General features: G+C 41.0%; 1 protein-coding gene across 1 annotated transcript; it reads right to left on the reverse strand.

Moving 5' to 3' along the window:
• Nucleotides 1-1,615: 1,615 nt before the first annotated feature.
• Nucleotides 1,616-23,485, reverse strand: ANXA5 (annexin A5). The gene is made up of 12 exons (XM_066632325.1): nt 23,406-23,485; nt 17,855-17,939; nt 16,503-16,597; nt 16,164-16,277; nt 11,841-11,931; nt 10,401-10,480; nt 9,554-9,610; nt 5,562-5,655; nt 4,820-4,915; nt 4,361-4,419; nt 3,751-3,873; nt 1,616-3,137 (listed from the first exon to the last, which is right to left on the reverse strand). The coding sequence occupies exons 1-12, from the start codon at nt 23,412-23,414 to the stop codon at nt 3,075-3,077; spliced, it is 966 nt and encodes a 321-aa protein (XP_066488422.1). The 5' UTR covers nt 23,415-23,485; the 3' UTR covers nt 1,616-3,074.
• Between the last annotated feature and the right edge of the window lie 213 nt (nt 23,486-23,698).

A 23,698-nucleotide genomic window follows, 5' to 3' on the forward strand; every position in this document is an offset into this window, starting at 1 on the left:
GCTTCTCCAGAGATGAAGCCCTTTGAAGGTTGTACCTCTCCCTTTTGAGATTTGAGGATTAGTACCACTCTCTGAACATCAAGTCATAATGCTAACAGTAGCAGACTAGTAAGCCTATTGCCTAGTTGCCTGATCTGAGATATGAACTGGAGTGGGTAGCTCCTCTTGGGGGGCTTAAGTAGTGCAAATCTGCACAGTCTTCCCTATCTCCGGAGCAGCAACCTATCTGAGGATCCCACCACTGTGAGAGATGCATCTTGAAATGTAAGTTGAAACTGACAAATAAAATATTCAAACTCTCTGTAAAACCAACACCTAAATAATTAAAATATTATTTTAATATTGCAGCAAGTTTCTTTTAACACAAATCTAGTTCAAAACCTATGCCCCAGTCCCACAGCAAACTTACACAATGTGTGGAATTCACAGTCCAGCTGGATACTGGTGACCTTTATGGCAGTCACCAGTCTCTAATGTACTGCAACAAGTTTCCACAGCTAGAAGTATCTTTTTGATGACTAGGTACATACAAGCTTGAGCTTTCCAAGAACTTGCTCACATCTTCAAATTTAAGTGCAGACGTTTGAATTTATGATCAACCTAACTGGACCAATCTCTCCAGACTCCACCAGGTTTCAGGCAAGTAAGTATCTGCATCTCAGAAGCATTTCTGTGTAATAGAAGTATCAAGAGGGAAACGGCTTAAGGGTGAAATTGGCAGTACTTTTACTTGTTATCTCCAAAGCACCTCATATTTTGTCAGAACTGCTTTGGTGGTGACTAGTCCTGACTGCGACCACAACATCCAGGGAGGCTCCTTTTTTCCTCTTATACCATTTTTTTCTACCAAAAGTAGTCTCCTCTCTAAGTAGCTTCCGGAGTCAAACAGGAGCATGGGGGTGGGAAAAGGATTTTCACAGTGGGGAAAATGCCATGGGAGGATTGCCTCTTGCCCTGATGAGGATCAGCCCATCTTAACACCAATCCTGATGACTGCTTTTTGTGAATGAAGAGGTACTTCCAGGTTTAAGCATACCTTTTTAAAAACATAAGTGTCTTGTTGGACTGAGTCCCAAGTCAATAACTAAGCCACAGTATAATAATGTCCTTAACCAGATGGGGCTATGTGTATCTGAATTTTTCAAAAGCACAAAAAGTGCAGGATATGATCCAAGGAACAGAATTCAACACCCAGAATGTGTTGGCTTTAAAAAAAAACAAACACAATGTTTTTAGCCCTTTGGGGCAAATGAACATAAGAACAGCCCCACTGGATCAGGTTATAGGTCCATCTAGTCCAGCTTCCTGTATTTCACAGTGGCCCACCAAATGCCCCAGGGAGCACACCAGATAACAAGAGACCTCATCCTGGTGCCCTCCCTTGCATCTGGCATTCTGACATAGCCCATTTCTAAAATCAGGAGGTTGCGCATACACATCATGGCTTGTACCCCGTAATGGATTTTTCCTCCAGAAACTTGTCCAATCCCCTTTTAAAGACGTCCAGGCCAGTCACCATAACCTCAAGTACTAAGGCAGGGTTTCAGTGCTATATTAGTTCCTTGCTCCTGTTCATTGACTAGCAGAAGTTGAATAAGTTAGGCGAAACAGGAAAAAAAATCTGAACAATTGTTTAATATGTAGCAGGTCTTCAAATCATCATAGCTTTGTTTGCATTTTATTTGTCCTTTAGTTTTCAAATAACAACTCAAGCAGTTTAGCAGAGTTGTTTTTTTAACCAAAGAAATACATATGATGCATGAAGATAGTTGTTACATAGAGTTCACAATGTTAAAGCCATTAGCAAAAGCTTTCTCAAATAGCTACATATAAAGTGCAAAATATGATTCAAGCTAATAAGAATTTAGTTTCACTTCTTGGAATGTATTTTACTTTTTCGTTTTCAATAAAGGCAAACCCTTTCTAGCTTCCTATATTTTATTACTATCACTATTACTGTATTTTTTTAAGAAGCACTTTTAATAAAATTCTTTGGATTAAGAAATTGTTACATAAAAAACTTCCAACCAACTGGCTTAATTTTTTAAGAGCAGCCTTACGTTAAACTATGTAGAAACTACCACACAGAAGAATGAACGGGCAGTTCTCCGAATTGGCAATCCTGTGCAGGTGTCCAATACAAAGTTTTAGCAGGAAGCAAGACTGGCATGCTAACAATGTGCACATTCGTTTTAACCAGGGGTCTCCAAACCCCGGCCCAGGGGCCAGATGTGGCCCGCTGCGAGCCGAGGGCAGGAGGTCTGGTCTAGAGGGTAGAGCCTCCGTTAGCCAAAGTTAACAGAAGGTTGCCAGTTCGAGGACACCGGCAGCTCCCTGAACAGCTGAGAATGGCAAGACCTTGAAGCAGCTGACAAGCTGAGCTGAGAGATTCCACCTGCTCTTGGTATGAGCAAGAAGCATCTTGGCTGCCCGCCATGTGAGAGGTGGAGCTGCTTGTCAGCCTGCGTGGGAGGCCAGAAGTGAGACCAAACCAGGAAGTTCCATCTGAAATGTGTGGTTCTTGAAAGAGAGAACCTCTATGATTGTAAAAATCCCCTTGAGGGATTTAGGAACGCCTGCCTATGTAAACCGCCTTGAATAAAGTTAGAAGAGTAATCAGATGACCAGAAAGGCGGTATATAAATACCTAGTTATTATTAGTTATTATTATTATCTGGCCCGTGGCTAGCCTCTTGTCCCCTGAAAGCCTCTGGCCCACTTGGCCAAACATGACTGGAACTGTGCTCTGGTTGCATCTGGAGGGTTGCGTCTGGTCTGAAGGGCCAGAGAGGTTGAATGAATGAGCTCATTCATTTATTCACTCATCTAAGTTCCATCTCTGATTTATTTATATACATTTTATATTTAAATTTTTTTCCCCAGGCCCTCAACACTGTGCCAGATATTTGATGTGGCCCTCTGGCCAAAAAGTTTGGAGACCCCTGGTTTTAACAATCAAGTAAGCATGAATGCAGAGATGCTTGTCACTATAAATGCAAATACAGCTGAACAATACAAAGAGAAGGAAGCGTAAGGCAGGAGTTAACAGTCTGTCCTTGATGTCCCTGTAGGCATTAATCATCTTCTCCACCACAGAGCAGTAAAAGGGCCTTCCTGTAGTCACCAGATGTATCTTTCTACAAATAAAACATACAATCAAACAACAGTGAGTCAGTAGGGACCAATGACACAGGTTTTCCACTGCAGAAAATCCACTAGTATGACTATCTAGGCAGGAATTATACATGGATGTTTTCCAGCAGGCCACTTAATTTTTACAATCAAAAATCTGGAAAAGTAGAATAGAAACCATCTCCAGTCTGCTGCAACATTATGTTATCCTCAGCTGGAGAATAATCTAAACTTCACAACAAAGATATAAACAATTCTGATACCCTTTAGCAAATGCAAGTTCCAAAGGAGGATTTCCAAGTCAAATCCATTTAGCTAGATTTTTCATATTTTGGTTTAATCCCAAACATAGCACATAGGCCTACAGCCCTCACATCTTTGGATTGATCAAAGTATTATAAAGGCTGCAACTCTAGCCATACTTACCTGAAAGCAAGCCCTTTGAATACAGTGAGACTTAACTTCTGAATAAACAGGACTGTGCTACAAATAAAATTTTTCTAGTTTTGTAACAATGTTATAATAGAGAAAAGAAAAAGTAAATGGCTGTATGAACTAATAATAGTTCCCATTCAAAAAAGAAAATGAAATACATTTGCTTTTAAAGAGTAGACCTACCTGAATTGCATGGTACAAAGACTTTGCAAAATTCCTTCTGAATGCATGCCTAATGTCCAGCAGATCAATTTCACTTCTTGACACCAAGATTCTGGTTAGTGTATCATCATCTGTGCCAGCTCCCTGGTTAAAACAAAAGTGGCCACACTTTGAACAATCCATTAACCTTATAATGCTGTAACACAAGGGGATCTATCCATCATCAAGGCATTTATTTCACATCGAACAGCAATTGTCACTACCAAGGCTATACACAACTGGCTATACCCAAGAGGAAAATGTACTTTTTAATAACCTGAACATGTTCCATGATATGATCAGCATTTTTGTTTTCAAGTATCTCCAGAAGAAAACTAAAACTGCAATCCTATACACACACACACACACACACACACACACACACACACACACACACACAAGGAAGTAAGCCCCACAAGACATAATAGGACTTACTTCTGAGCAAGCATGCAACAAAGGATTAGACTGCAAAGTAGCTGAACAGCTTGAATTTAAGAAAAACCAAGCTAAAAGTTAACTGGAACTGGTTTGGAAACTGTGAAAGCATTTTATTTTATTTTATTTTTTTAAGATGATAAAAATGAGCACTCACTTTCATTGCGTAGAAGAGCGTTTCGGCAAAGTATGCAGGCACGCTTCGAACACACTTCACTGGGGGGAGGAACACAATCCATTTTGATTTATGAAGCACAGTGAAAAGTGATTGTATTCAGTGGTTAGCTGTATCACACAAATGACATTTACCCCTTTATTAGGCACAGGAAAGATCACTCCTAGCATTAGACACTTGAGCACTTTTGTTCAATCACAAACTAACTGTATTGAAATTCTGAACCAGACAGGACCAAAACTAATTCGCTTGTCCTCTTCGGAAAGTCTAGCATTCAATCATTAGGGTCAAAAAAACAAGCATCGTCTCCTACTCAGGTTCTTCATCAGGTTACCAAAACACTATTGTATTTCCTTTAATAGATGCATCATGCTTTTTGCCCCCAAGGACCTCACTTGCAGCTCTTATAAATAGTGCATTGGTAGTAGAATTGTTCATTACCAATTGCCAGAAGCAGTTTCTCTAGTGCTCCAGAGGTTTCACGATCAATAGTTTCTTCCAGCTGGAAGCCTGAGATGGTCATGTATTTGTCAAAGACTGAAAAACAAGAAAGATATATATGTGCTGATGGTTAGTATATTTACATGTTACTTATGTCCGGCTTTTCCGCACAAGCATTCTTGAAGTATGTGTGCCAATCCCATTCTCATGTATGGACTTAACAACAGGCCACAGTCAGAACTAATTCAAACATTCAGGAAAAGCACAGGACAGTTCCACTTTGGAGAGCAAGTGCTGAACTGCATGTCTGAATGGTCTCCCATGTCAAGAATTCTCTATCAATGGAGTACTAGCATGGTGGGGAGGCTGAAGGGTCAGCTACAGCCTTGAGGCAGCTTTCCATGTGCAGGAGCTTTCCAAGTGCTCAGACACGTCATTCACCACAAGCATTCTAAGCACAAGGTTTGTTTTGTTTTTAAAGTAAACCTAAAAATGTGAAAAGTAGGTACAGCCAGGGGGCTTCCATTCTCTCTGTTGCCTACATGTTCAATGGCAACTCTGGGATTCCTGCTGTATAATATGCAAGATGGCCCTAATAGTTACCAGGCGTGGAGTGTAACCAATGCACCAAAAACTGAAAACCAAGCATTAGAGTCTTTCACTATTTGCCCTCACTAGCCACATCCATAGTACACTGGATTCTTGCCCTTGAAAAGAGTCCAAAACATTCAGGTCTGCTTACCCTTCCTTAAGTGAGCAACACTTCGAGTTCCCAAGATGGTGATGAACTTTTCTTCATCAGTTCCCCATTTCAGCTCACCAGCTCTGAACAGCTCCTGTGAGAAGAAAAAGGAAGGTATGTTTCCTTTCCAGAAGGTAAATACAAAAGCTTTCCTGTAATCTCGATAAAGCTATTTAGCCACAGTCCAGCTATTTCTTTAGAGTCGATTAAGAAATGTCCCCAATAATTATTTGCTCCAATACCTCTGCTAGGACTACAAAGGGCACCTGCAAGCCCATTCTATCGAGGCAAAAACCTTATCAGCCACCTCTCCTGCCTTCATTATTTTTCCACATAGCTCTCCTAGGAGACTGTACATTCTGTTTCTTCAGGACCAACAAGTTTAAAACATTATGCAAACATACACAGACACCCTTTTGGCGTTTCCCTAAGACAGCAATCTTATGCATTGCTATAAGATGCTATCACTGCAATCCTGTATACGCGGACCTTGAAGTAAGATGTACTAAACTCACTGAGACTTAAATCTGAGTAGACATGCATAGGATTGAACTGTAAGACCCACTGAACTCAGTGGAACTTACTACTGGTTAAGCATGCATAGGACTGTTGGTTTTCTCATGAACCAACTACAGTACTTCACATATAGCATTCCACATGTAATGCATTACATAAGGGTTTCATAACCAACATTTCAAAAACTTTATATAGAAAAGCCATGACTCTCAATGGTAATTCATTTTGTCTTTTGAGCTAAAGAAAATTCTGACCACCTCCTGGAAAGTACTACCATATGTTTTTAGGATAAGATAGTAGTTAAGTTTGCTTTTATACAGAGGCCCCTGCTACACATAAAATTGTGCAGGCTGCATCCATTAATTACCATGTAAATAATCCTGCATGCAAAGGAAAATTGAGTCAATGTGGCAAAGAAATCATTTTCATGGCTGTCTATTCCAATCTAAAATATGGGACATGCTCATCTGAATGACATCATTAAGAGGCTGGGCTTTAAAGGCTAGCACCTTGTCAGATCTCACAAGCTAAACTCCATGAAAGATCTGGGCAATTATCTGCAGGAATCCACAAACTGTGACTGGTTCTATACAGCTAGCCAAAATTTGTGTTCAACTCCAAGGAAGAGTTGAGGTCTTGCATCTAACATCATGCTGTGCTTCAGAAGCCAAATATCTCCAAAGCTAGCATGAGTTCTAGCAAAGCAAGAATGAGTTCTAGACTTCTTCCCTTATTCAAAGCTGGGAGGTAGAGCAGGACAATCATGGTCCACTTCAGAGGAACATCAAGGAGCATGAAAGCCATCAGGGACAAGACCCCCTCCATGGCTTGGTGGGAAAGAGGATGGATGTTCATCTCTAGCTAGCCAGAGGGAACTCTCACCAAGTTCACCTTGATAAGCAAGTATATGATTGGTCAGCCCAAATACTAGCACCCTTCTTTCTAACGGTTCACTAGGACTACATTATTGTGCTATTTCCAATGATTTGTTGTACATCTCCTAATAACAAAGCACAGTGAACATGTGAACATGCAGAAGGTTAGAAGGTTCACTTTGATAATATCCTTATCAAATAAACTTGTTTTGTCTTTTCATGGATAGCTAATAAAACTAGTGGCAAATCCAGGGGGGGGGAATATGGATGTGTGTCCCCCCCAAACTCTCCCAGGCAGTGGGTTTGTGGTGGGGGCTGCGGCGCAGATTGCTCTAAGGGAGCGAGACAGAGAGGGAAAGAGAGAGCGCCACTCCCCCGTTCGTGTGTGGATGGGCAGCAAGGCCAGCAGCCGAGGAGAAAGGCAGCTGGGAGCTCCCAGGAGAGTAGGCTGCCTGACCAACTTGCTGCCCTTGGCTTTGGGCAAACAACAGCTGTGGCAGCTGGCACAAGGTCTTGGCAGGGCTGTTAAGGAGTGAGGTCACTGGGAGCTCCAAGGGGGCAAGCTGGGTGGGGAGGGGTGGCTGCCCGCTTCCCTGGGCATCTGTTCTCTGAAACTGCATCTGAATTAAGCAGAGGAGTCTCTTCACACCTTCCTGGGAGTAAGCCCCATTAACTATAATGGGAATGACTTCTGAGTAGACATACACAGGGTAGGGCTCTGAGGCTGCAATGCTCTCCACACCTTCCTGGGAGTAAGCCCCATTTACTATAATGGGACTTACTTCTGAGTAGACAAACATAGGCATGGGCTTTCAGTCTTAAATAAGTCATAAGTTACATCACATGGGATTTTCCAAGGATTCTTCAAACTGGGACATTGGTGAGGTCCTACAGAAACATCACTTATCTCTCAATAATATTTAGGTAGCTACACTGCGTCATCCACACTTGTGAGATGTGTACTTGAGGCACCTCACATTATCTCTTGATGGCTCATTGGGCACTATTACTATCGCTGTAGCTTAGGGGTTGGTCCAGTTTGGGGGCTGAAGCTACAAGACAGAACAACACTGCCTGTGAGACACTTTCTTCCCTCTTACACAATTGGGAATAGATGCAGTTCACCACTGAGCTACTCATTCAGCAAAAATGCTGCTCAACTAGGCGAACTTGTAAGTGGAAAACTGAATTGCTGGCTTGGGACCCCATCTTTCTTTGACCCCAATGACAGGCAGTCATTGTAATAAAGAACTGCACCTGTAGATAGGGCTGAAAAGATATGAATCTTTCTGAGAAAACTGTTGACTCATGCAGCACTCTGATTTAAAAGCCACCACCTCTGCAACTATAACATAGTTTTTATCTAATTAGATCCAAAAGATCCCAGTTGATAAAGGCCTGTAGGTCAGTGGGGAAACAGAGTTATTTAAGCCACTGACTAACAGTCAGTTATTTTCCAGAGCCACAACTGAAGCTTAACTTCAGAAAATTCTCATAGAAGCCCACACTGCAAACATTTGCTCAACAAGTCCAGCCCAAAGTTCTCCAATCTGATCTTTATAATTTGCATTCTCCAGGGGGAGGGGATACTAAAATGTATTTTTTCCCATATCTCTTGGCTTATACTTTTATCATAAACACCCTTTCAAAAAGCTCAGATATTACATGGGATGGAATTCATTCTGTACAAAACAGTCAGGATCACTATAATTAACTAGAGCCAGGCCGATTTAAATACAGTGTGACCTAAGTGATTATTTTGTTGCTACCATTCTTTTTTTCCAGTTTGTAAACCAAGCCAGAGCAAAAAAGGTACAGCCATGGAAAATATCATTCATCAGAGAAATATCTGTTTCTCCAGAAGATCTCTGAGACAGTAAAATGTGTGGGGACAAGCTCTCCAATATCATTACACAAGTTATTTCAGCACTCCACCTTCTTAGGATTCACTCTTATAATTTCAACAACAGCCATGTTATGGCATATACCACCATGAACCAATGTTATTTAGCAGACAGAGCAATATTAAAATAAAGGAGTCAAAGATACAAATCCATGCTCAACCATGATGCTCACTGGGGGCTATTGAACCAGCCACCATCTCTCAGTCTAACCTTTAGCACAGGGTTACTGTGTGACTAACATGGTGGGAGTAACCATGTGCGCTACACCAAACTCTTCCAGCAGGATAACTATTTGCCTTTTGGTACCTGCAAATTGGACACACATCGACATGCAGTCAATACACAGCTGATGCCTTCCATGCTATAGCTGTGCAGCAATGTAGATTAATGCTAGAGTGAACATGCCCCCACTGAGTGAGCTGACATTAGATCTCCCTTTAACATTAGCCATCATGGTACAGACAATGGTTCATTTATTTGCCTAGGGTTTTGCAGCATTCTAATAAAAGTACAATGGCAATGTTCTTCATAAAAGAGAGAGAAGAATACAAGGAATTCTGGATTTTCAGGAAGTTGTGTACCAGCTGCAAATATTTCCACCTTGCATTCACACCATCCAGTTAACCCCCATTTGCATGTTATTTTAATGATTATTTTAAAATATTTGGGTGTAAAGGGCAGATGAGTCTTTACCTACCTGAGCATCTTGCTCAACTAGCCTCTCATCAGTACGGCTATCAGGGTCCCTGTTAGCCTAAACGGATACAAGGCAAAAGTTCATGAGCATATGAAACAAAACTACAAGCATGCTTAGCATAAAAGAATCAATGGCACACAAGGATTTTTTGAAGACCTTGACTTTCCTTGACGTGTGTTGTGCATCCTGTGCAAAGCCCATATGATTTCCTGCTTGCTTCCTGGATGGTTAGGAGACTGATCAAGTCATACAAGGGTGGCATGCAGCTTTTGGATGGTGAATAAACGGGACCAAGATGTGAAAAACCTCTATGCTGATTGCTACTGGGAAGTTATTATTCCCAACCACTATTCACCACTCTATTCCCTTCCCTGCTTTAGAACTCTGTGGTCATTGCAGGTGGCGTACACCCTCCAATAAACAGCCTACAGAGAAATGGGGAGGTTCTCCAAGCCCTCACCAAACAGTATCATAAAACGCATGCAGTACAAGTCTCCAGACAAATGTATGCAGAATGCACCCAAGTTATACTTCCCGTCCACCTGTTTTGAGAAGAATCACAGAAATTGAGTGACATTCACAATTACTCATGTTCTGCTAGCTGCATGCAACATCTCAAGGTCTACCCAAGATCAAATATATGGGTGCTATTATTGAGCAGGTGAATGTCATGTTTAGAATATTATTAGAGAGAAGCAGCACCCCTGGACACAGATGGAGTTGGAAGCATAGCAACAGAAAAATCTAACCTAGAACTGCACTAGAGAAATTCCAGCTTGTCTATAATTTAGATAAAGTGACTCTTGCCTTGAATTATAAATTCCAGCCTTCTGCTGCAAAAGCTTACCTGAATGAGGACTACCAACATCCGCTGATAGTAACCAGAGGTGTCTGATGTTATGGCATCTTCCAAGTCGGCTTCATATTCTGCAATAAGAAAATACACATCTACCACTGAACAAAATCTGAGCTTCCTTAAAGCACCAAAGGGTTTATTTGTTACTAATTTATGTATCACTTTTCAATCAAGATCATCAAAGTGGTTCACATAGATAATAAAATTAGAAATAAAATCCAAAACACCAGCATCAAACCCAAGAGGGTATAAGCTATTAATTACTAACAAGTACTATCTGTTTATAATGCTGAATGAAATAAGTATTCCTGCCTGCAAGTAGTATATAGTGTGAGAATGGGCAGAGAGGATTAAGGATAGACAATCCTATTTCAAGAAGGTTGCATAGCTACTTCACAGTACCTATGCCTACCATATGAACTATAGTAAAGATTTCTTAAGGATATGTAATGGAGTTGTCTCTCTTAAGAGATATCAATAAAGGGAAGAGCAATGGATGGTATGTGGAAAAGCTGATAAATGAAAGCATATATAATGTAATTATATTGATAAGGTGTTCCAAGTCTCTTCAGAGCAGAAGCAGCTATAAAATGGGCTTCAGAGAACCAGAAAAATGAAATGACAGAAGGTAAGAAGCACAGAGAAACACATGCAGGTCTAGAAGAAGAAGTGGGAGCACTATAGTAAGCCCAGTACTAGAAGAGTTTCTGGTATCCTCGAAATTCATTTAAAGCTATTTCCAGGCAGTGGTTTTTTTCAGGGATAGACGTAGATTCAAAGTATCCAAAAACTGCAAGCCTGTGACACTCTCTCTAAGGTTCCCTGCAGGTCCAAACTGCAGGACTATCAAGGTAATTGTTTGGTTGCCATCTGAATGCAGATGGGTGGTAAACAAAACTTTTAACAAGTAAGAGAGTCCAAAAGATCAACTGTAGCACAATATTTTTGGGTGAATTGTCTGTCTCTCTCACTTCCAAGGTATACAGTACTTTGTCATCTGCCCTACTTCTTAAAAGACAGCCATCCTCAACTACCCATCCTCAACTACCTCAACTACTCAGTCAGAACTTGAATAAAGCCTACAAACAGAAATGATTTCTCAAGAGAACAGGCAGGCTTAATGGAACACTGAACTAGAGTGCAGAGACTCATCTACAACCAGTGGCAACAAAAAGCCTGGTCAGAGTGGTGCCAAAAATCTCCTTTCAAGTACAGTATTGTTAAAATTTCACTGAGTGGATGAAATCGTAAGGCAAATGTCAAAGGACATTCAAAACTCTTCTATCTCAGCAAGAATTGAACTGATGAATTCTGCGTATTTTCCACTCCTTTCAATTTCATCCATCATCATCATCATCATCATCTCCCCTACTTCAAAACTCACCAAGACAGCAGGCTTTCAAAGACTGCTAAACAATTACAATATTTTACCTTCCTGGTAGACTTGCTTTATATGCCGGAGTTCTGCAGGTGTTCGGGATGCAAGAATCTCAGTCAGAACTTTTTCATCAGTTCCTGCACCCTGCAAGAGAGGCATTGATGGAATCAGTTGATCAAAGAATTATAAAGTTGTGAGGTTTTGTTCTCAAATAAACACAACGACAATAACACCTTAAGACTGAATAGCGAATGGGTTCATCCCTTTCTGTACCTTCCAATAGCAAGGTTTTTTCTTTAAAAAAGCTAACATTTCATTTTTAAACGCCTGCAAGACTTTTACTTTAAAAAAAAATCTGTAATGCTCCAGCACTTCTCCCTCCTGGATGTCACATGATCATGATATCCCATAAATAGAATTTGTAGTGACTCACACAAGAAACATGTGGGAAAACTAACAGCAGAGAAAAGGGGCAACCTGCACTAACAACCTTTTAATGAACCTAAAAGAAATGTGTTTTTAGTAAGCTTGTTGCAATTCAAAAAACAAAAAACCTACAATTATTGGTAGGCCATCACTTCTTATCAGTCATAATGCCAGATGGCAAACTTCCAGCTGTGGAGTGGATACACTGAGCTCACACCATTTCCTCTGCTGTATGAAGGAAGTCACGACCTTCCATCTATCTCCTCTTTCCATGTATACCACTATCTCCAGCAAAGTTTGAAACCTGTACAAGCAGGAGATTTTAAAAGGGTCCAGTGATCGGTTCAGTAGCTCCTGATAACCTGGAGGTTGATTTGAAGGTCCGGAATGGCCTCATTTCCTCAAGGATAAATAGACACTCAAATAAATGATTTCAAGGTTGCTTATCATTGTAACAGAATGTGATTAATAATTTAGGATTAAGAAATCATCACCTATGGTAAGATTAGCAGGGACTGAAGTTTTCAGCGCCATTTCCCTAAGGATCATATATACTCACATTTTGCATTTTTATACTTATAAAGGTGTGACTTTACACCCAGCATTGGATACCATGTTTAAATTTATACTTATTTTCACTGTGAAGATTTCAGAAGAGATTGGAAGAAAGCTGTTATTTTTCCTTTCCCCTCTGAGATCCAAATAACGCTACAAAACTCCTGTCCCAGCAGTTTGGCGCCTGAGCAGAAGCACTTCTGTTAGGGACCATGTTTATAGGAATGACTATCTTTTATGTTTATAGATTGTTCGCCTTCAGGATGCACAGTTAAGCCACTTCTGCCCAACATTGCATATACGAAACAGGGATCAAATGTATACACCTGTGGGCTGTGCAAAAATGGGTTTTAATCAGTGGACCTCATAAGAATATAAGAAGAGCCCCGCTGGATCAGGTCACAGCCCATCTTGTCCAGCTTCCTGTATCTCACAGTGGCCCATTAAATGCCCGAGGGAGTACACAAGATCTCCTTGCCACAGGGTGTGGTGATGGAACCTAGCCTCTAAAAGAGGATTGGATAGATTTATGGAGATAAAACCCATGTTTTATCATGTTGTCACATGTTGTCACATGTTACAAGCCATAGTACAGGAACCTTGTTGTCTGGAGTGCTCCCACGGGCATCTGGTAGGCTGCTGTGAGATACAGGAAGCTGGACTAGATGGGCCCTTCGCCTGATCCAGCAAGGCTTTTCATATGTTCTTATGATGGCAACCTGAGTTTTCAATCTATGTAATGCACCTTGTCATGCAACTACAGGTCCAGCCTATTTATACACTGATTTTTTATACAGGATTTGACTCAACAGGAATGGCCCTTGCAAATGAGAAGGAATGTGCTGATCCCTGGAGAAGGGGAAAAATGCATCCCTTTAAAATCAGTTTAAAAAACTGAACAGTCCTTTAACAATAGTCTCCTTAATGAGGGGGGGGGGCAGCTGGTTGACAATCCATCAATCCTACTATCTCCAGTGGACCCCTCCCTTCCCCCTGAGCATGTGAAAGAAAGGTGATCACTTTGCATTGGGAAGGGAGGGGCTAAGTGAAGTGCCTTTGTAAGCGCTTGGAGGACGATTGATTGATGGATTGTCTTCTTAATGACTCTTATCTTACATCACAAAGGTCAGCAATGCTGTTTTTAAATCACCAGAGCAAAGAAACTTTGTTTTTTAAATTGATTTGCTATAGTGCGATGGAACCCACACAAATAATGAGGCTCAACCTGTATATATGAACAGATTCCTTCAGCTGCATTCCACTAATTATTCTCAGATTCTTACATCCCTTTGGCTCTATTCCAGCTGAATTCTGTTCAGCGATCTGAGGTCACATCTGCCATTCCTGGTTTTCAGAAACATTTAAGTCAAACTCATGATTTCTCAAGGACAAGAGAGAGAAAAATCACCCAATTCTCTTCCCTCCTTTCTCTCCTATTCCACACTCTATGAATCAAGCACTGGCTGAGAGAGAGAGAGAGAGAGAGAGAGAGAGAGAGAGAGAGAGAGAGGAAAGAATCGCCTAACTCTTTTCCCTCTGTTCCACACTTCAAAATTCTGGAAATATACCAAAAGAATAATGAACTCCAGAGCTTTGGAGTTCTGCTCCAGACGACATTGGCAGGAAAGCAGAACCATAAAATCCAGGGCAGAACGGAGACTAGTTAGTTCCAAAAGCATCTCTAGCCATTTGCACTGGTGAAGCAGCAGAGGGAAGAGGGTGCTGAACCTTTCCCTGTCAGCCGCTTCTTCTGCAATCTCACTCCAGATGTGTATTTGCAACAGTTTCCAGGAATTCATCAGACTGTGTTCCCAGACTAGAGTTTGCTTCCAAATGGGTTGTCCCAGCCTTTGGAAGCAGGAAAGTAAGATAATGGAGTTATAAAAGGTGGATATATGGGACCAGCACTCAAGGCCTGCTGATCACTAGACTTCAAATGCAACACTGATCCATGCACTGAACAAAACACATGCCAACACCTGTACAAAGAGGCCCCTGAGTTACCAATACACAAAATACTGTTTTTAAAATATTTTAAAACAAAGTTTTCTTCAAAAGTGACCTGTCATTGTCTCTGGGACAAAAAAGGGTGCTATAGAAAACCTTACACCAGAATTGTCCAACTCTGCCCTTCCTTCAGCCAGCATATTGAGTTTTATCTCTTAAGTCAACATGAAATCATGGGTTTTTGCTTGTCTCAGTCACCCCAGTAAGTTAAACACCAGTTTCCTTTCCCCTGCCAAATTCCAAGCTGAAAAGTCAACATTTGGCGAGAAGACTCTCTTCACAGTAGTTCGGCCAGTGGAACTGCACCTATTTACATAACTGAATGGTGACCGTACTAGCAAACCAAAATCTCAGGACCTTGTGTTTGTCAGGTTACAGTGCAGCAGGCAAACCGAACATACTCTGAGCTAATCAGAAGTTTCAACATTTTCTTCAAACCTTTGTTCCATTTTTTAAAAAAAAAAACAGCTGTCAGATAGGCTTAGGGGGAAAAAATTGCCAAACATAAAAACAGGCAGGCCTCATTACCCAAGGATTTGGGATTTGGGACCAAATTTTACTTTTGGTGGGTTCCAAATCCATAGGGTCAGTCAACATGTACCCTCAGAAGGTGATGGGACCTATACTCCTGTCTCCTCTGAAGGGTCATCTGAGGCATGGGGTGGTCACACACAGTCCTGCTGGGCCTCAGAAGACCCTCCAGAGGTGACAGGAGCACAGCTCCCATTGCCTCTCAAGGGTACTGTACATGTGCCAAGATCCAGAGATTTCATTATTTCCAGGAACTGAATCCAAGAACCTACTTCTTGGTTCCAGATGCCAAGAACCTACTGAATTTAACTAACTATCCTACAGTGCACTCCTATGGCTATCTACTCAGAAGTAAGTCCCACTGAGTTCAATGGGACTTACTCCCAGGTAAGCTGTGTACAAGATTGCAGCCTTACTTTCATATCTGGTTGTCCAAGAAGCAGTTTGCACAGAACATATTTAAGCACAAACCAGAGCTGCTTAGTGACCATTAAACATCTTCCCTAGAAGCAGAGGAGCATCCATTGGGGTTCATCATACATTTAAAATAAAGGCAGCATTTAACATAAAGGCATCTTGGATTCTTCCAAGTTAACTGTGACATATATGGCTTATTGCATATACTCTGTGGCCAATCATACTGTCTTCCTTCAGAAAACAGAAGACCACTGCAAACAGAATCTCACTGCAATTTTTCAGGTGGATAAGGAAATACATGATGTCATTAATGGAAGCAATCATAAATAATCAAGCAAAGTAATTATAATAAAAATGATAATTTCTTTCAAAGAAAGGAGACTTGCTCCCTAAGGAGCACAAATGTCATCAATATTTTCATTTCATGCCAGTCATTTTACCTTAAGGGCATGCTTCAGTGCATGGGCATCATATAGCCGTGCAGGTCTCATCAGTCCAACCATCAGTCTCTCCAGATTGCCTGTAAGTTCTGATTTTAGGTCATCCATCAGATCCTAATTGGTAAAATGAAAGGAGCTCCAGTTAATGAGAAAAGAAATTCAAAATTAAACCTTCAACCATACAAACTAGCAAATTACTGGCAATTAAAGAGCGTTAATATGGGAACCTATGAAGAAATAAAAATGTATAGCCAGACAACACTTATTATCCATCACAAAATTCCCTGTTACATGGATGAGGGCACACACCCAACAGCTGATCCCAAATAGTCTCCTTACCCTGCCATATAAGGTTTTAAAAGCAGATGCAATTTCTTGGCGCTGAGCATTACTTCTGTGTATCAGGACCTTCATGAGCGACTCTTCATCAGTCCCTTAAATTATGCAAATTAAAACCAGATTTATAGTAAGAATTTGAACATCAATGTTCTCTAGATCAGTGGTTCCCAACATTTCTTCACTGACTTGGCAGCCCATTTCCATAAACTGCATCTCTCATATTAGCAAAATGTTTATAATTAATATAGCTGCTGTTATTTCAAATTCATATGCTTTCAACTACTGATCCATATCTATCAATACACAAATTGATGACCAGAGATTAGTAGTTGCTTTGCAGCTAGCTAGCTGCCTTCCTTCCTGCCTTGCTAGCCCTGCCTTTTTCTGCCATTATTCAATTTTTTTTCAAGTACCCCTAAAGGTCCTGGCAAGTACCCCTGGGGGTACACATACCCCAGACTGGGAACCACTGTTCTAGATTGGTGACTATCATAAAAAGTAGGCTATGTTACAGAGAAAATACTGCATAAATGTCTACCCAACTACGTAATTTGCAGTCCAAATGAATTAACTCATGTAACCTTAGTAAGATAAAATGTGGGCAAAAATGTATTCTAAAGAGAAGGCTTTCAGGGTGCAAAAAATTTCATGAACCTGCCTTCTTTTTCTTTGTGTGTGTGTTGCTTAGCTTATAAGTATTTCTCCTCCCACTACGACCACATTAACTACTTCAGCGATGTAACTGAAAAATTCCTAAGGGGATTTCAGCCAGAGATACCACCACAATTTAGATGACATCAAAAAGCCAAATCATATTATTTCCAAAGAGACCGATAACACTGAGGAGCCAGATTTGCCCACATGAGGACATCATGACACCAAAGCTTCCTGCCCTCCCCTCCAACATTTTGTTCCTCTTTTGCAAGTACCTCTGAGTAATCATCAAGATGGGGCTTGCCTTTCACAGAGGCCAATTTTTTGTGAAACACATTCCCCATTTTTGCTTTGGTCACTCTTGTTAGCCCCAAATCTTCAGAGGAAAAAGCAATTATTAACAGATCATGCAGCTCAGTGAGAAGTAATTATTAATCTACAAAAGTTCCACTATTTCCTGAACTGTTTTATAGGGAACAATGGAACTCCTGTGTAAACGTATAAATTAACAGATACCTTTTACTGACACTCATAAAATATTGATTGCTTTTTCACAAGGTCACATCAACTTTTACTTATTCAAAGATAAATGACTAATCACAAAATCAAGAAAGAAAGCAATAGTCAGAATTTGGCCCAAAATTAAGTGATTCATTCCAAAAACACTCCTCCTAGTTTGAAAGAGAACTAGGTCTTACCCAGGCCTTTCATTGCCTTACGACAAACCTCAGCATCAGCTCTGGCATCAAAGCCGGGGAAGTCCTTCACAGTGCCTCTGTTAAGCTGGAAGAAAAAAGCACTTTGCATGAGTGAACTGCTCATCTGTTCATATTAGCTACTTTGCTCGATAGCACAGAAGCCAAAATGCACTTAAGATACACTATCCTTTCAACCTGAACCTTTGAAAACCTTTTCTAGTAAGCAAAGTAGTCACATTTACTAACCAGCTTAATTTAAGTAGAATGCTTGCCAACAAATTGCAGCACAGCTTCAATCTTTGTACCAGGTCTAAAATACTGAGTGCAGGTTTTTTTTGGAGGGGGGGGAGTGGAAGGCAGTATGGGAAAGGCTTCTAGAACCACAATCTAAAACATCACCAGATGTGGAGATCTGTAGATAACAAATGAGGAAAAAACCAACTCCCAACAGCTTTCCAAAAAAATACCCACCCAACAAAGATTCCAAAAGGATGGTCAGAATGGAAATAGATTTCCATTGGTGCCCGTGGAAAACTAACCACAAGAATCATCATGTTGCAGGGCTCTTTAAACAGTAAACAATTTATAGCGTTCCAAGATAGCCATAAGAACATAAGAACAGCCCCACTGGATCAGGCCATAGGCCCATCTCTTTCAGCTTCCTGTATCTCACAGCGGCCCACCAAATGCCCCAGTGTTCCAGAACCACTATTCAGAGCGCAATACCATAGTCTTCCGAGACTGAAGGATGCCAACACACACTGGGGTAGTATATTTTAGCTTCAGCAAGGAAGCTTAACTCTATTCCCTAGTTTCAATTAACCTGCTCCATTGTTTCAAATTGGCAGGAAGGGCCTAGCACTGAGGTCAACTGCAGGACAAAGTAGAGGAAAGCAGAAGATTGGCATTGGATCAACAAATATAATTCAGTTGGCAGTCAATGCATTTCATAACCTTACAAGCCAAAGTTTAAATCACTGCATCCCAATGGGACAGTTGCCATGCTGCATCACATAGTAGCCTCTGGGCAAAGTAACTACCACACCATGTGGATTGCCATTTCAGTTACAAGACCTGTTCATTTAACACTTTGCAGAGCAGCAATCTCAAAGACTTCAAAAGGTTCAGTATTAAGCAAGTGAATTACAGCAAAGGTCTAGCATAATTTAAAGCCAATTGCAAACCATCACTAAATAGGATCTGAAGAACAAAAAACAAAGTGGTCATCTCTCCACTTTCATCACACCAACCTACCCTGCTGAACTTGGTTTTCAATATAAATAGCCATTATTATGAAGCAAATATAAAAATAACAAAACATCTCAAAGTACTTCATATACACTATGCTAACATACAACAAGAAGCCTGAGCAAATGAACTGATTTGAGAGAATTCAGCCATTTAATGCAAGAGTCAGACAGAAAGGGCTACATGCACATGCCCTGTTCACACAGAAATCCACTTTTATAAGTTCTTTAAGGCTGAAAACAGGGCATCAACCTAGAAAAAAGCTGGAGAGGTCATATTCAAGAGCAGTTTTCCCCTACCTATTTTTTTATGTGAACAGATCAGGCACCTCACTGCCCCATCACATCAAGCTTTGCACTAAATGCTACAGCCTTTTCTCTGGCTGTTTCTAAAACAAAGAGAAAAGGAATTCTTCCCAACTCTTCCCACCACCCCAAATCCATATTAAAATCCACTATATTAAAGCCAATTCAATGATATTCAGTTGTGCTCAGTTTATAACATAAAACATCTAACACAGTAGTTCTCACTTTTAGCACTTTTTAGAATGAGAATCTGTCAGGTCCCACCAAAAGTGATGTCATGACCAGAAGTGACATCATCAAGCAGGAACATTTTAAACTGCAATCCTACCCACACTTACCCAGGCGTAAGTCCCATTTACTATCATTGTTAAAAGAACATACATAGTAGCTTGTTATAAGTACAGGTCTGTAACATTTCCCCAATGCATTCATATATCATGGTAGCATCAAGTTAATATATTAAAAACAAAATATTGAAATGAATGGGATCCCTGAAATCAGCTCGCAAACCACCTAGTGTCCTGACCCACAATTTAAGAAACACTGGAACATAACATGCCTCACAGGAGGATATGCCTCCGCTTCCTCACAGGGGACTAGAGTTGAACAGTCCCTTGGTCATCTAGTTCATTCATTGAAAACAAATCCATTGCCTTTAATGTAGTCAAGTCCATGCCAAGATGACAATCTCAGACTTCAGTCTTATCTCAAACTTCCATCTTCCAAAAGGAAGGTAATACCCAGTTGGCCACCTACTTATGTAATTAACCCTAACTTTAATTCTAGAAAACCTTTTTATGGTGAAGAAGAACGTTTAAATTTACAAGCGGGAAGAAAAGCCTGACTAGTACTAAATTTGGAGGTGGCTTCCAATAGATTGCAGAGCCAGAAAGAAGTACACAGCATTTGTGGAGGCATTCATAAATCGATTCCCAGACTGCATGCTGGCTCATCTCTGCAGTTAGTCTTACAACAGAAAGAAATCTCAAAAGGAAAAGGAAAAATATACTAATTGAAAAACTAATCTTGCATGCAGAGTCTTGCAACAAATTCTTATTCACACAAACAACCCCAATTAAACAAATTAGATTATTTGAGGCCCTGATCTTGCAAGTGCAAATATGCTTAGTGTTTGTTATGCAATTATTCCAAGTAAAGACAGTTCATTATGTATTTTGCTACTAGGGTTTTTAAAAGACCAGAGCCTGAGCATTTAAGGCAGCAACCAGTACAGTATCCAGGACAACTGCCAGTAAAAAAATGCAAAGAGGAAGGGGGCTACAGTTGCTAATTTCTCCCTCTTCCTTATTCTTTGGCAACATTTGCTATCATGCTAATACATCTCTCTCTAAAACTGAAAAAAAACTACTAGCTATTGGGGGTGGGGAGTCAGTATGATTTGCTACACCGGATTGGCTAAAGAGGCGGCACAGTCCATGCTGCACTCTGTGCTCTGTCTCCTCCTCTTCCCACACACACTGGCATCTGCAAGTGCTGCTATAGAAACAGCTTTGCTAGTCAAGGCAAGTCAGGTCAAGAAAACACCTCCAATTACAACAGAAGCAGCCAGGTAAGCATTGCAGCAGGCAGGCTATTCTAGACATTAGAGAGGGCACTGCAATCTAACATTACATCCATTGTACAAACTACACAGTACAGCAAAACTAAGCGCATACAAAGCATCCAACTTTTACAACAGCTCTATTAACCTGGGGCGTGCCATAACACAGAATTACAGACTTCATTTACTATCAGTCCTCATTTGTCCTCCAACATCAATTTTTGTGCTTTCAAACATGCTGCTCTGAAGGTGCACAGCAGACTCATTATGCAGGAGATGGGAGAATATTCTCCCAAGATTAAAAAAAAAAAACACACACTACAAAGTGGCATTGAGACTGTGAACATGAAGCATCTCCTTCCCCTTTCTAGTGTTCAGTTCATCTTTTTACTTCTTGCCGCTTTCCCCATAGATCTGCCCTTTCCAATCCAATTCCCCACCCATAGGGAGGTGACAAAGAGTTCTATTCCTTCTGTCCTGTGTAGGAACAGAGCAGACTGGGATGGGTGATTCCGAGAGGGGAAACCGGCAGAAAGAAAAAGGATTGTACATGTGCACATGACTCCTCTTTCACTCATAACTGCAGCACGGTTACTTTTCAGTTTAACACACTGGAGAATGTTCTCCTTTCTCCTATATTACAGCCAATTGCAGGAATAGAAGAGAAGCATGACAGAAAGCATAAAACCTGTAAGATCTCCAGAATTTTTGAAGCTAAAGAACAAAAAATCTTGCCTGTTCAACTCCCCTTTTGAATGGGAGGGAGGGCAGTTTTAGGGAAAGTATGCAATATTTGCTTCCTCAATAAATCTAAACTTATTTATCATTTTAACAATTCAATACCACACATGTTTATCCAGAAGTCCCCAAGTCAAAACCATTTGCACAGGCATTTGCCTCCACAAGCAAGTCAACAGCCATGTTGATCATAACAGTGGGCTGTGCCAGCCCAAGCCCTCTACTCCTAAAGTGTTTGCACATTAGACTTGCTCTCCCTTCAATGATTAGCACTTGTCTGCAGCAACAAGTGCTGAAACTGTTCCCAGGGTTGCTACCCTGGAAGATCACATAAGTGGGGGGTGGGTAGCATAACCTATTCTTGTGAACAGCCCATACTGTTATCTTACCATGGAGACAAATGTTTAGGGTAGTAAACAGAAGGGACATTTGAGCTTAGAAACAGCTTGGAGGACTTCAGCATCAACAAGCAATAGAAAACTCAAGTCCATTTTTGCACCAATAAGTTTGCATGAACATTGTTATTACAGTATTTTAAATCCCATGCTTTGAAAAGCATTTCACTCATTATTCTGAAAGAGAAAAAAAATTTCACAAGAAGAGTTTCTACTTCAGTCCTCAAGAACAAAGACAGTTTTCACACCTCAGTCCCTGTGTGTGCGCGTGTGTTTTAAAGTGGGAGATTGTTCAGAGTTTAGTTGTCAGATCTCATTCTAGCACATGTGCAAATGCACACTGGCTGACAAAGATACTAGAAGACATTTAAAAGTTCAGGAAAAAAAGATGCTTCCAGGTTTGTAAAGAAGTAACTCAAAATACCTTTCAGTTTTTAAAAAGCAAAAAGTATGTGAAGAGAAAAAATCCCAGCATAAAAAAAAGAAAGGAAAAACCGAAATGGAAGGGGCAAACAAGCTTTCCCCCCCCCTTGCCTCTTAACCAATAGAAACAGGCTACACCCACTCGTAGTATAAATTTACAGTGCAGGAACTTGGCTAAAAAGGCAGAAAATGGATGAAGTCTGACGTGGATTTCACATGATTTGGATGATTCACACTGTTCTTGGTTCAGCCTCTCTTTAAACATTTAGATGATTTTCTGAGACAGAACCCAGCACTGACCTAGCTTCCTGCATCTCCCTCCTCTCCTCACAAATACATTTCTCCACCCAGATAAGCTGTAAGAGCAGCAAATGGTGACAGATAGTACTGTTCAAAGGACTGAGAGTACGCAGGGAAAGGGATGGAAAATAACATTAACTCCAGAATACCATGACATACTCTGTTACACTTACAACCCCACACACACACACAAAAAAAAAACCTGCTAAAAAGCAGGTTCAAATTCTACCCCACCTTTCTCCCCGCAGGGCACCCAAGGCGGCTAAAGCCCCATCATCAGCATCATCAACCATCAGCAGCAAAGCCCCTTTGCAATTACCAGTGACAAAACTTTACTGGTGCCTGTGACTGTCATGAAGTTTAGCCTACCTCACAGGGTTGTTGTTAGGATAAAAAACTGAAACCATGAATGTCGTATGGTCCGGTTTTGGGGAAAGGTGGGATGAAAATGTAATAAATGAATAAGACGGTGTGCAAAATGGCACCGGTATTAGCACGCTGGGGATTTATTTATTTTTCCTGCCACTTCTTTCTCCATTCATTCATAAATGCAAGGGAGGGGAAGCGCCGGCATTGCTCACCTTTGCCATGGCTCCTGGGGAAGCTGATCAGGCCAGGAAGAGACTCTGCAAGAGACGTTAGCAAGAGTTTAAATGAGAACTGGCAGCCAAAAAGTTTCCCATCAACCAGTGGCGTAGCTAAAGGGGGGTAAAGCACTAAGTTTTGCAAGGAGCTTCACCACGTGCAAGCCCTCTCTTTCGGAGTCACTCGGTGGTCAGGCTGCTTGCAAAACTTACTGATTGGACCCCCCCTCTAGCTACGCCACTGCCACCAACTCCCTGCCCGCGGGTTGGGAAGCGTCACAAGGAGAACC

The sequence above is a fragment of the Tiliqua scincoides genome, chromosome 6 (assembly GCF_035046505.1).
Source record: "Tiliqua scincoides isolate rTilSci1 chromosome 6, rTilSci1.hap2, whole genome shotgun sequence".
NCBI classification, from domain to species: Eukaryota; Metazoa; Chordata; class Lepidosauria; order Squamata; family Scincidae; genus Tiliqua; species Tiliqua scincoides.

Bases quoted from the DNA above. Each gene is read 5' to 3' on its own strand.
- ANXA5 (XM_066632325.1), bottom strand. The intron at 5,656-9,553 runs GTAGGTAAAGAC...TTCTTCTCACAG, and splicing joins TAGTTGAGCAAGATGCTCAG to GAGCTGTTCAGAGCTGGTGA. The intron at 4,420-4,819 runs GTAATGAACAAT...TCCTCCCCCCAG, and splicing joins GAAACTGCTTCTGGCAATTG to TGAAGTGTGTTCGAAGCGTG.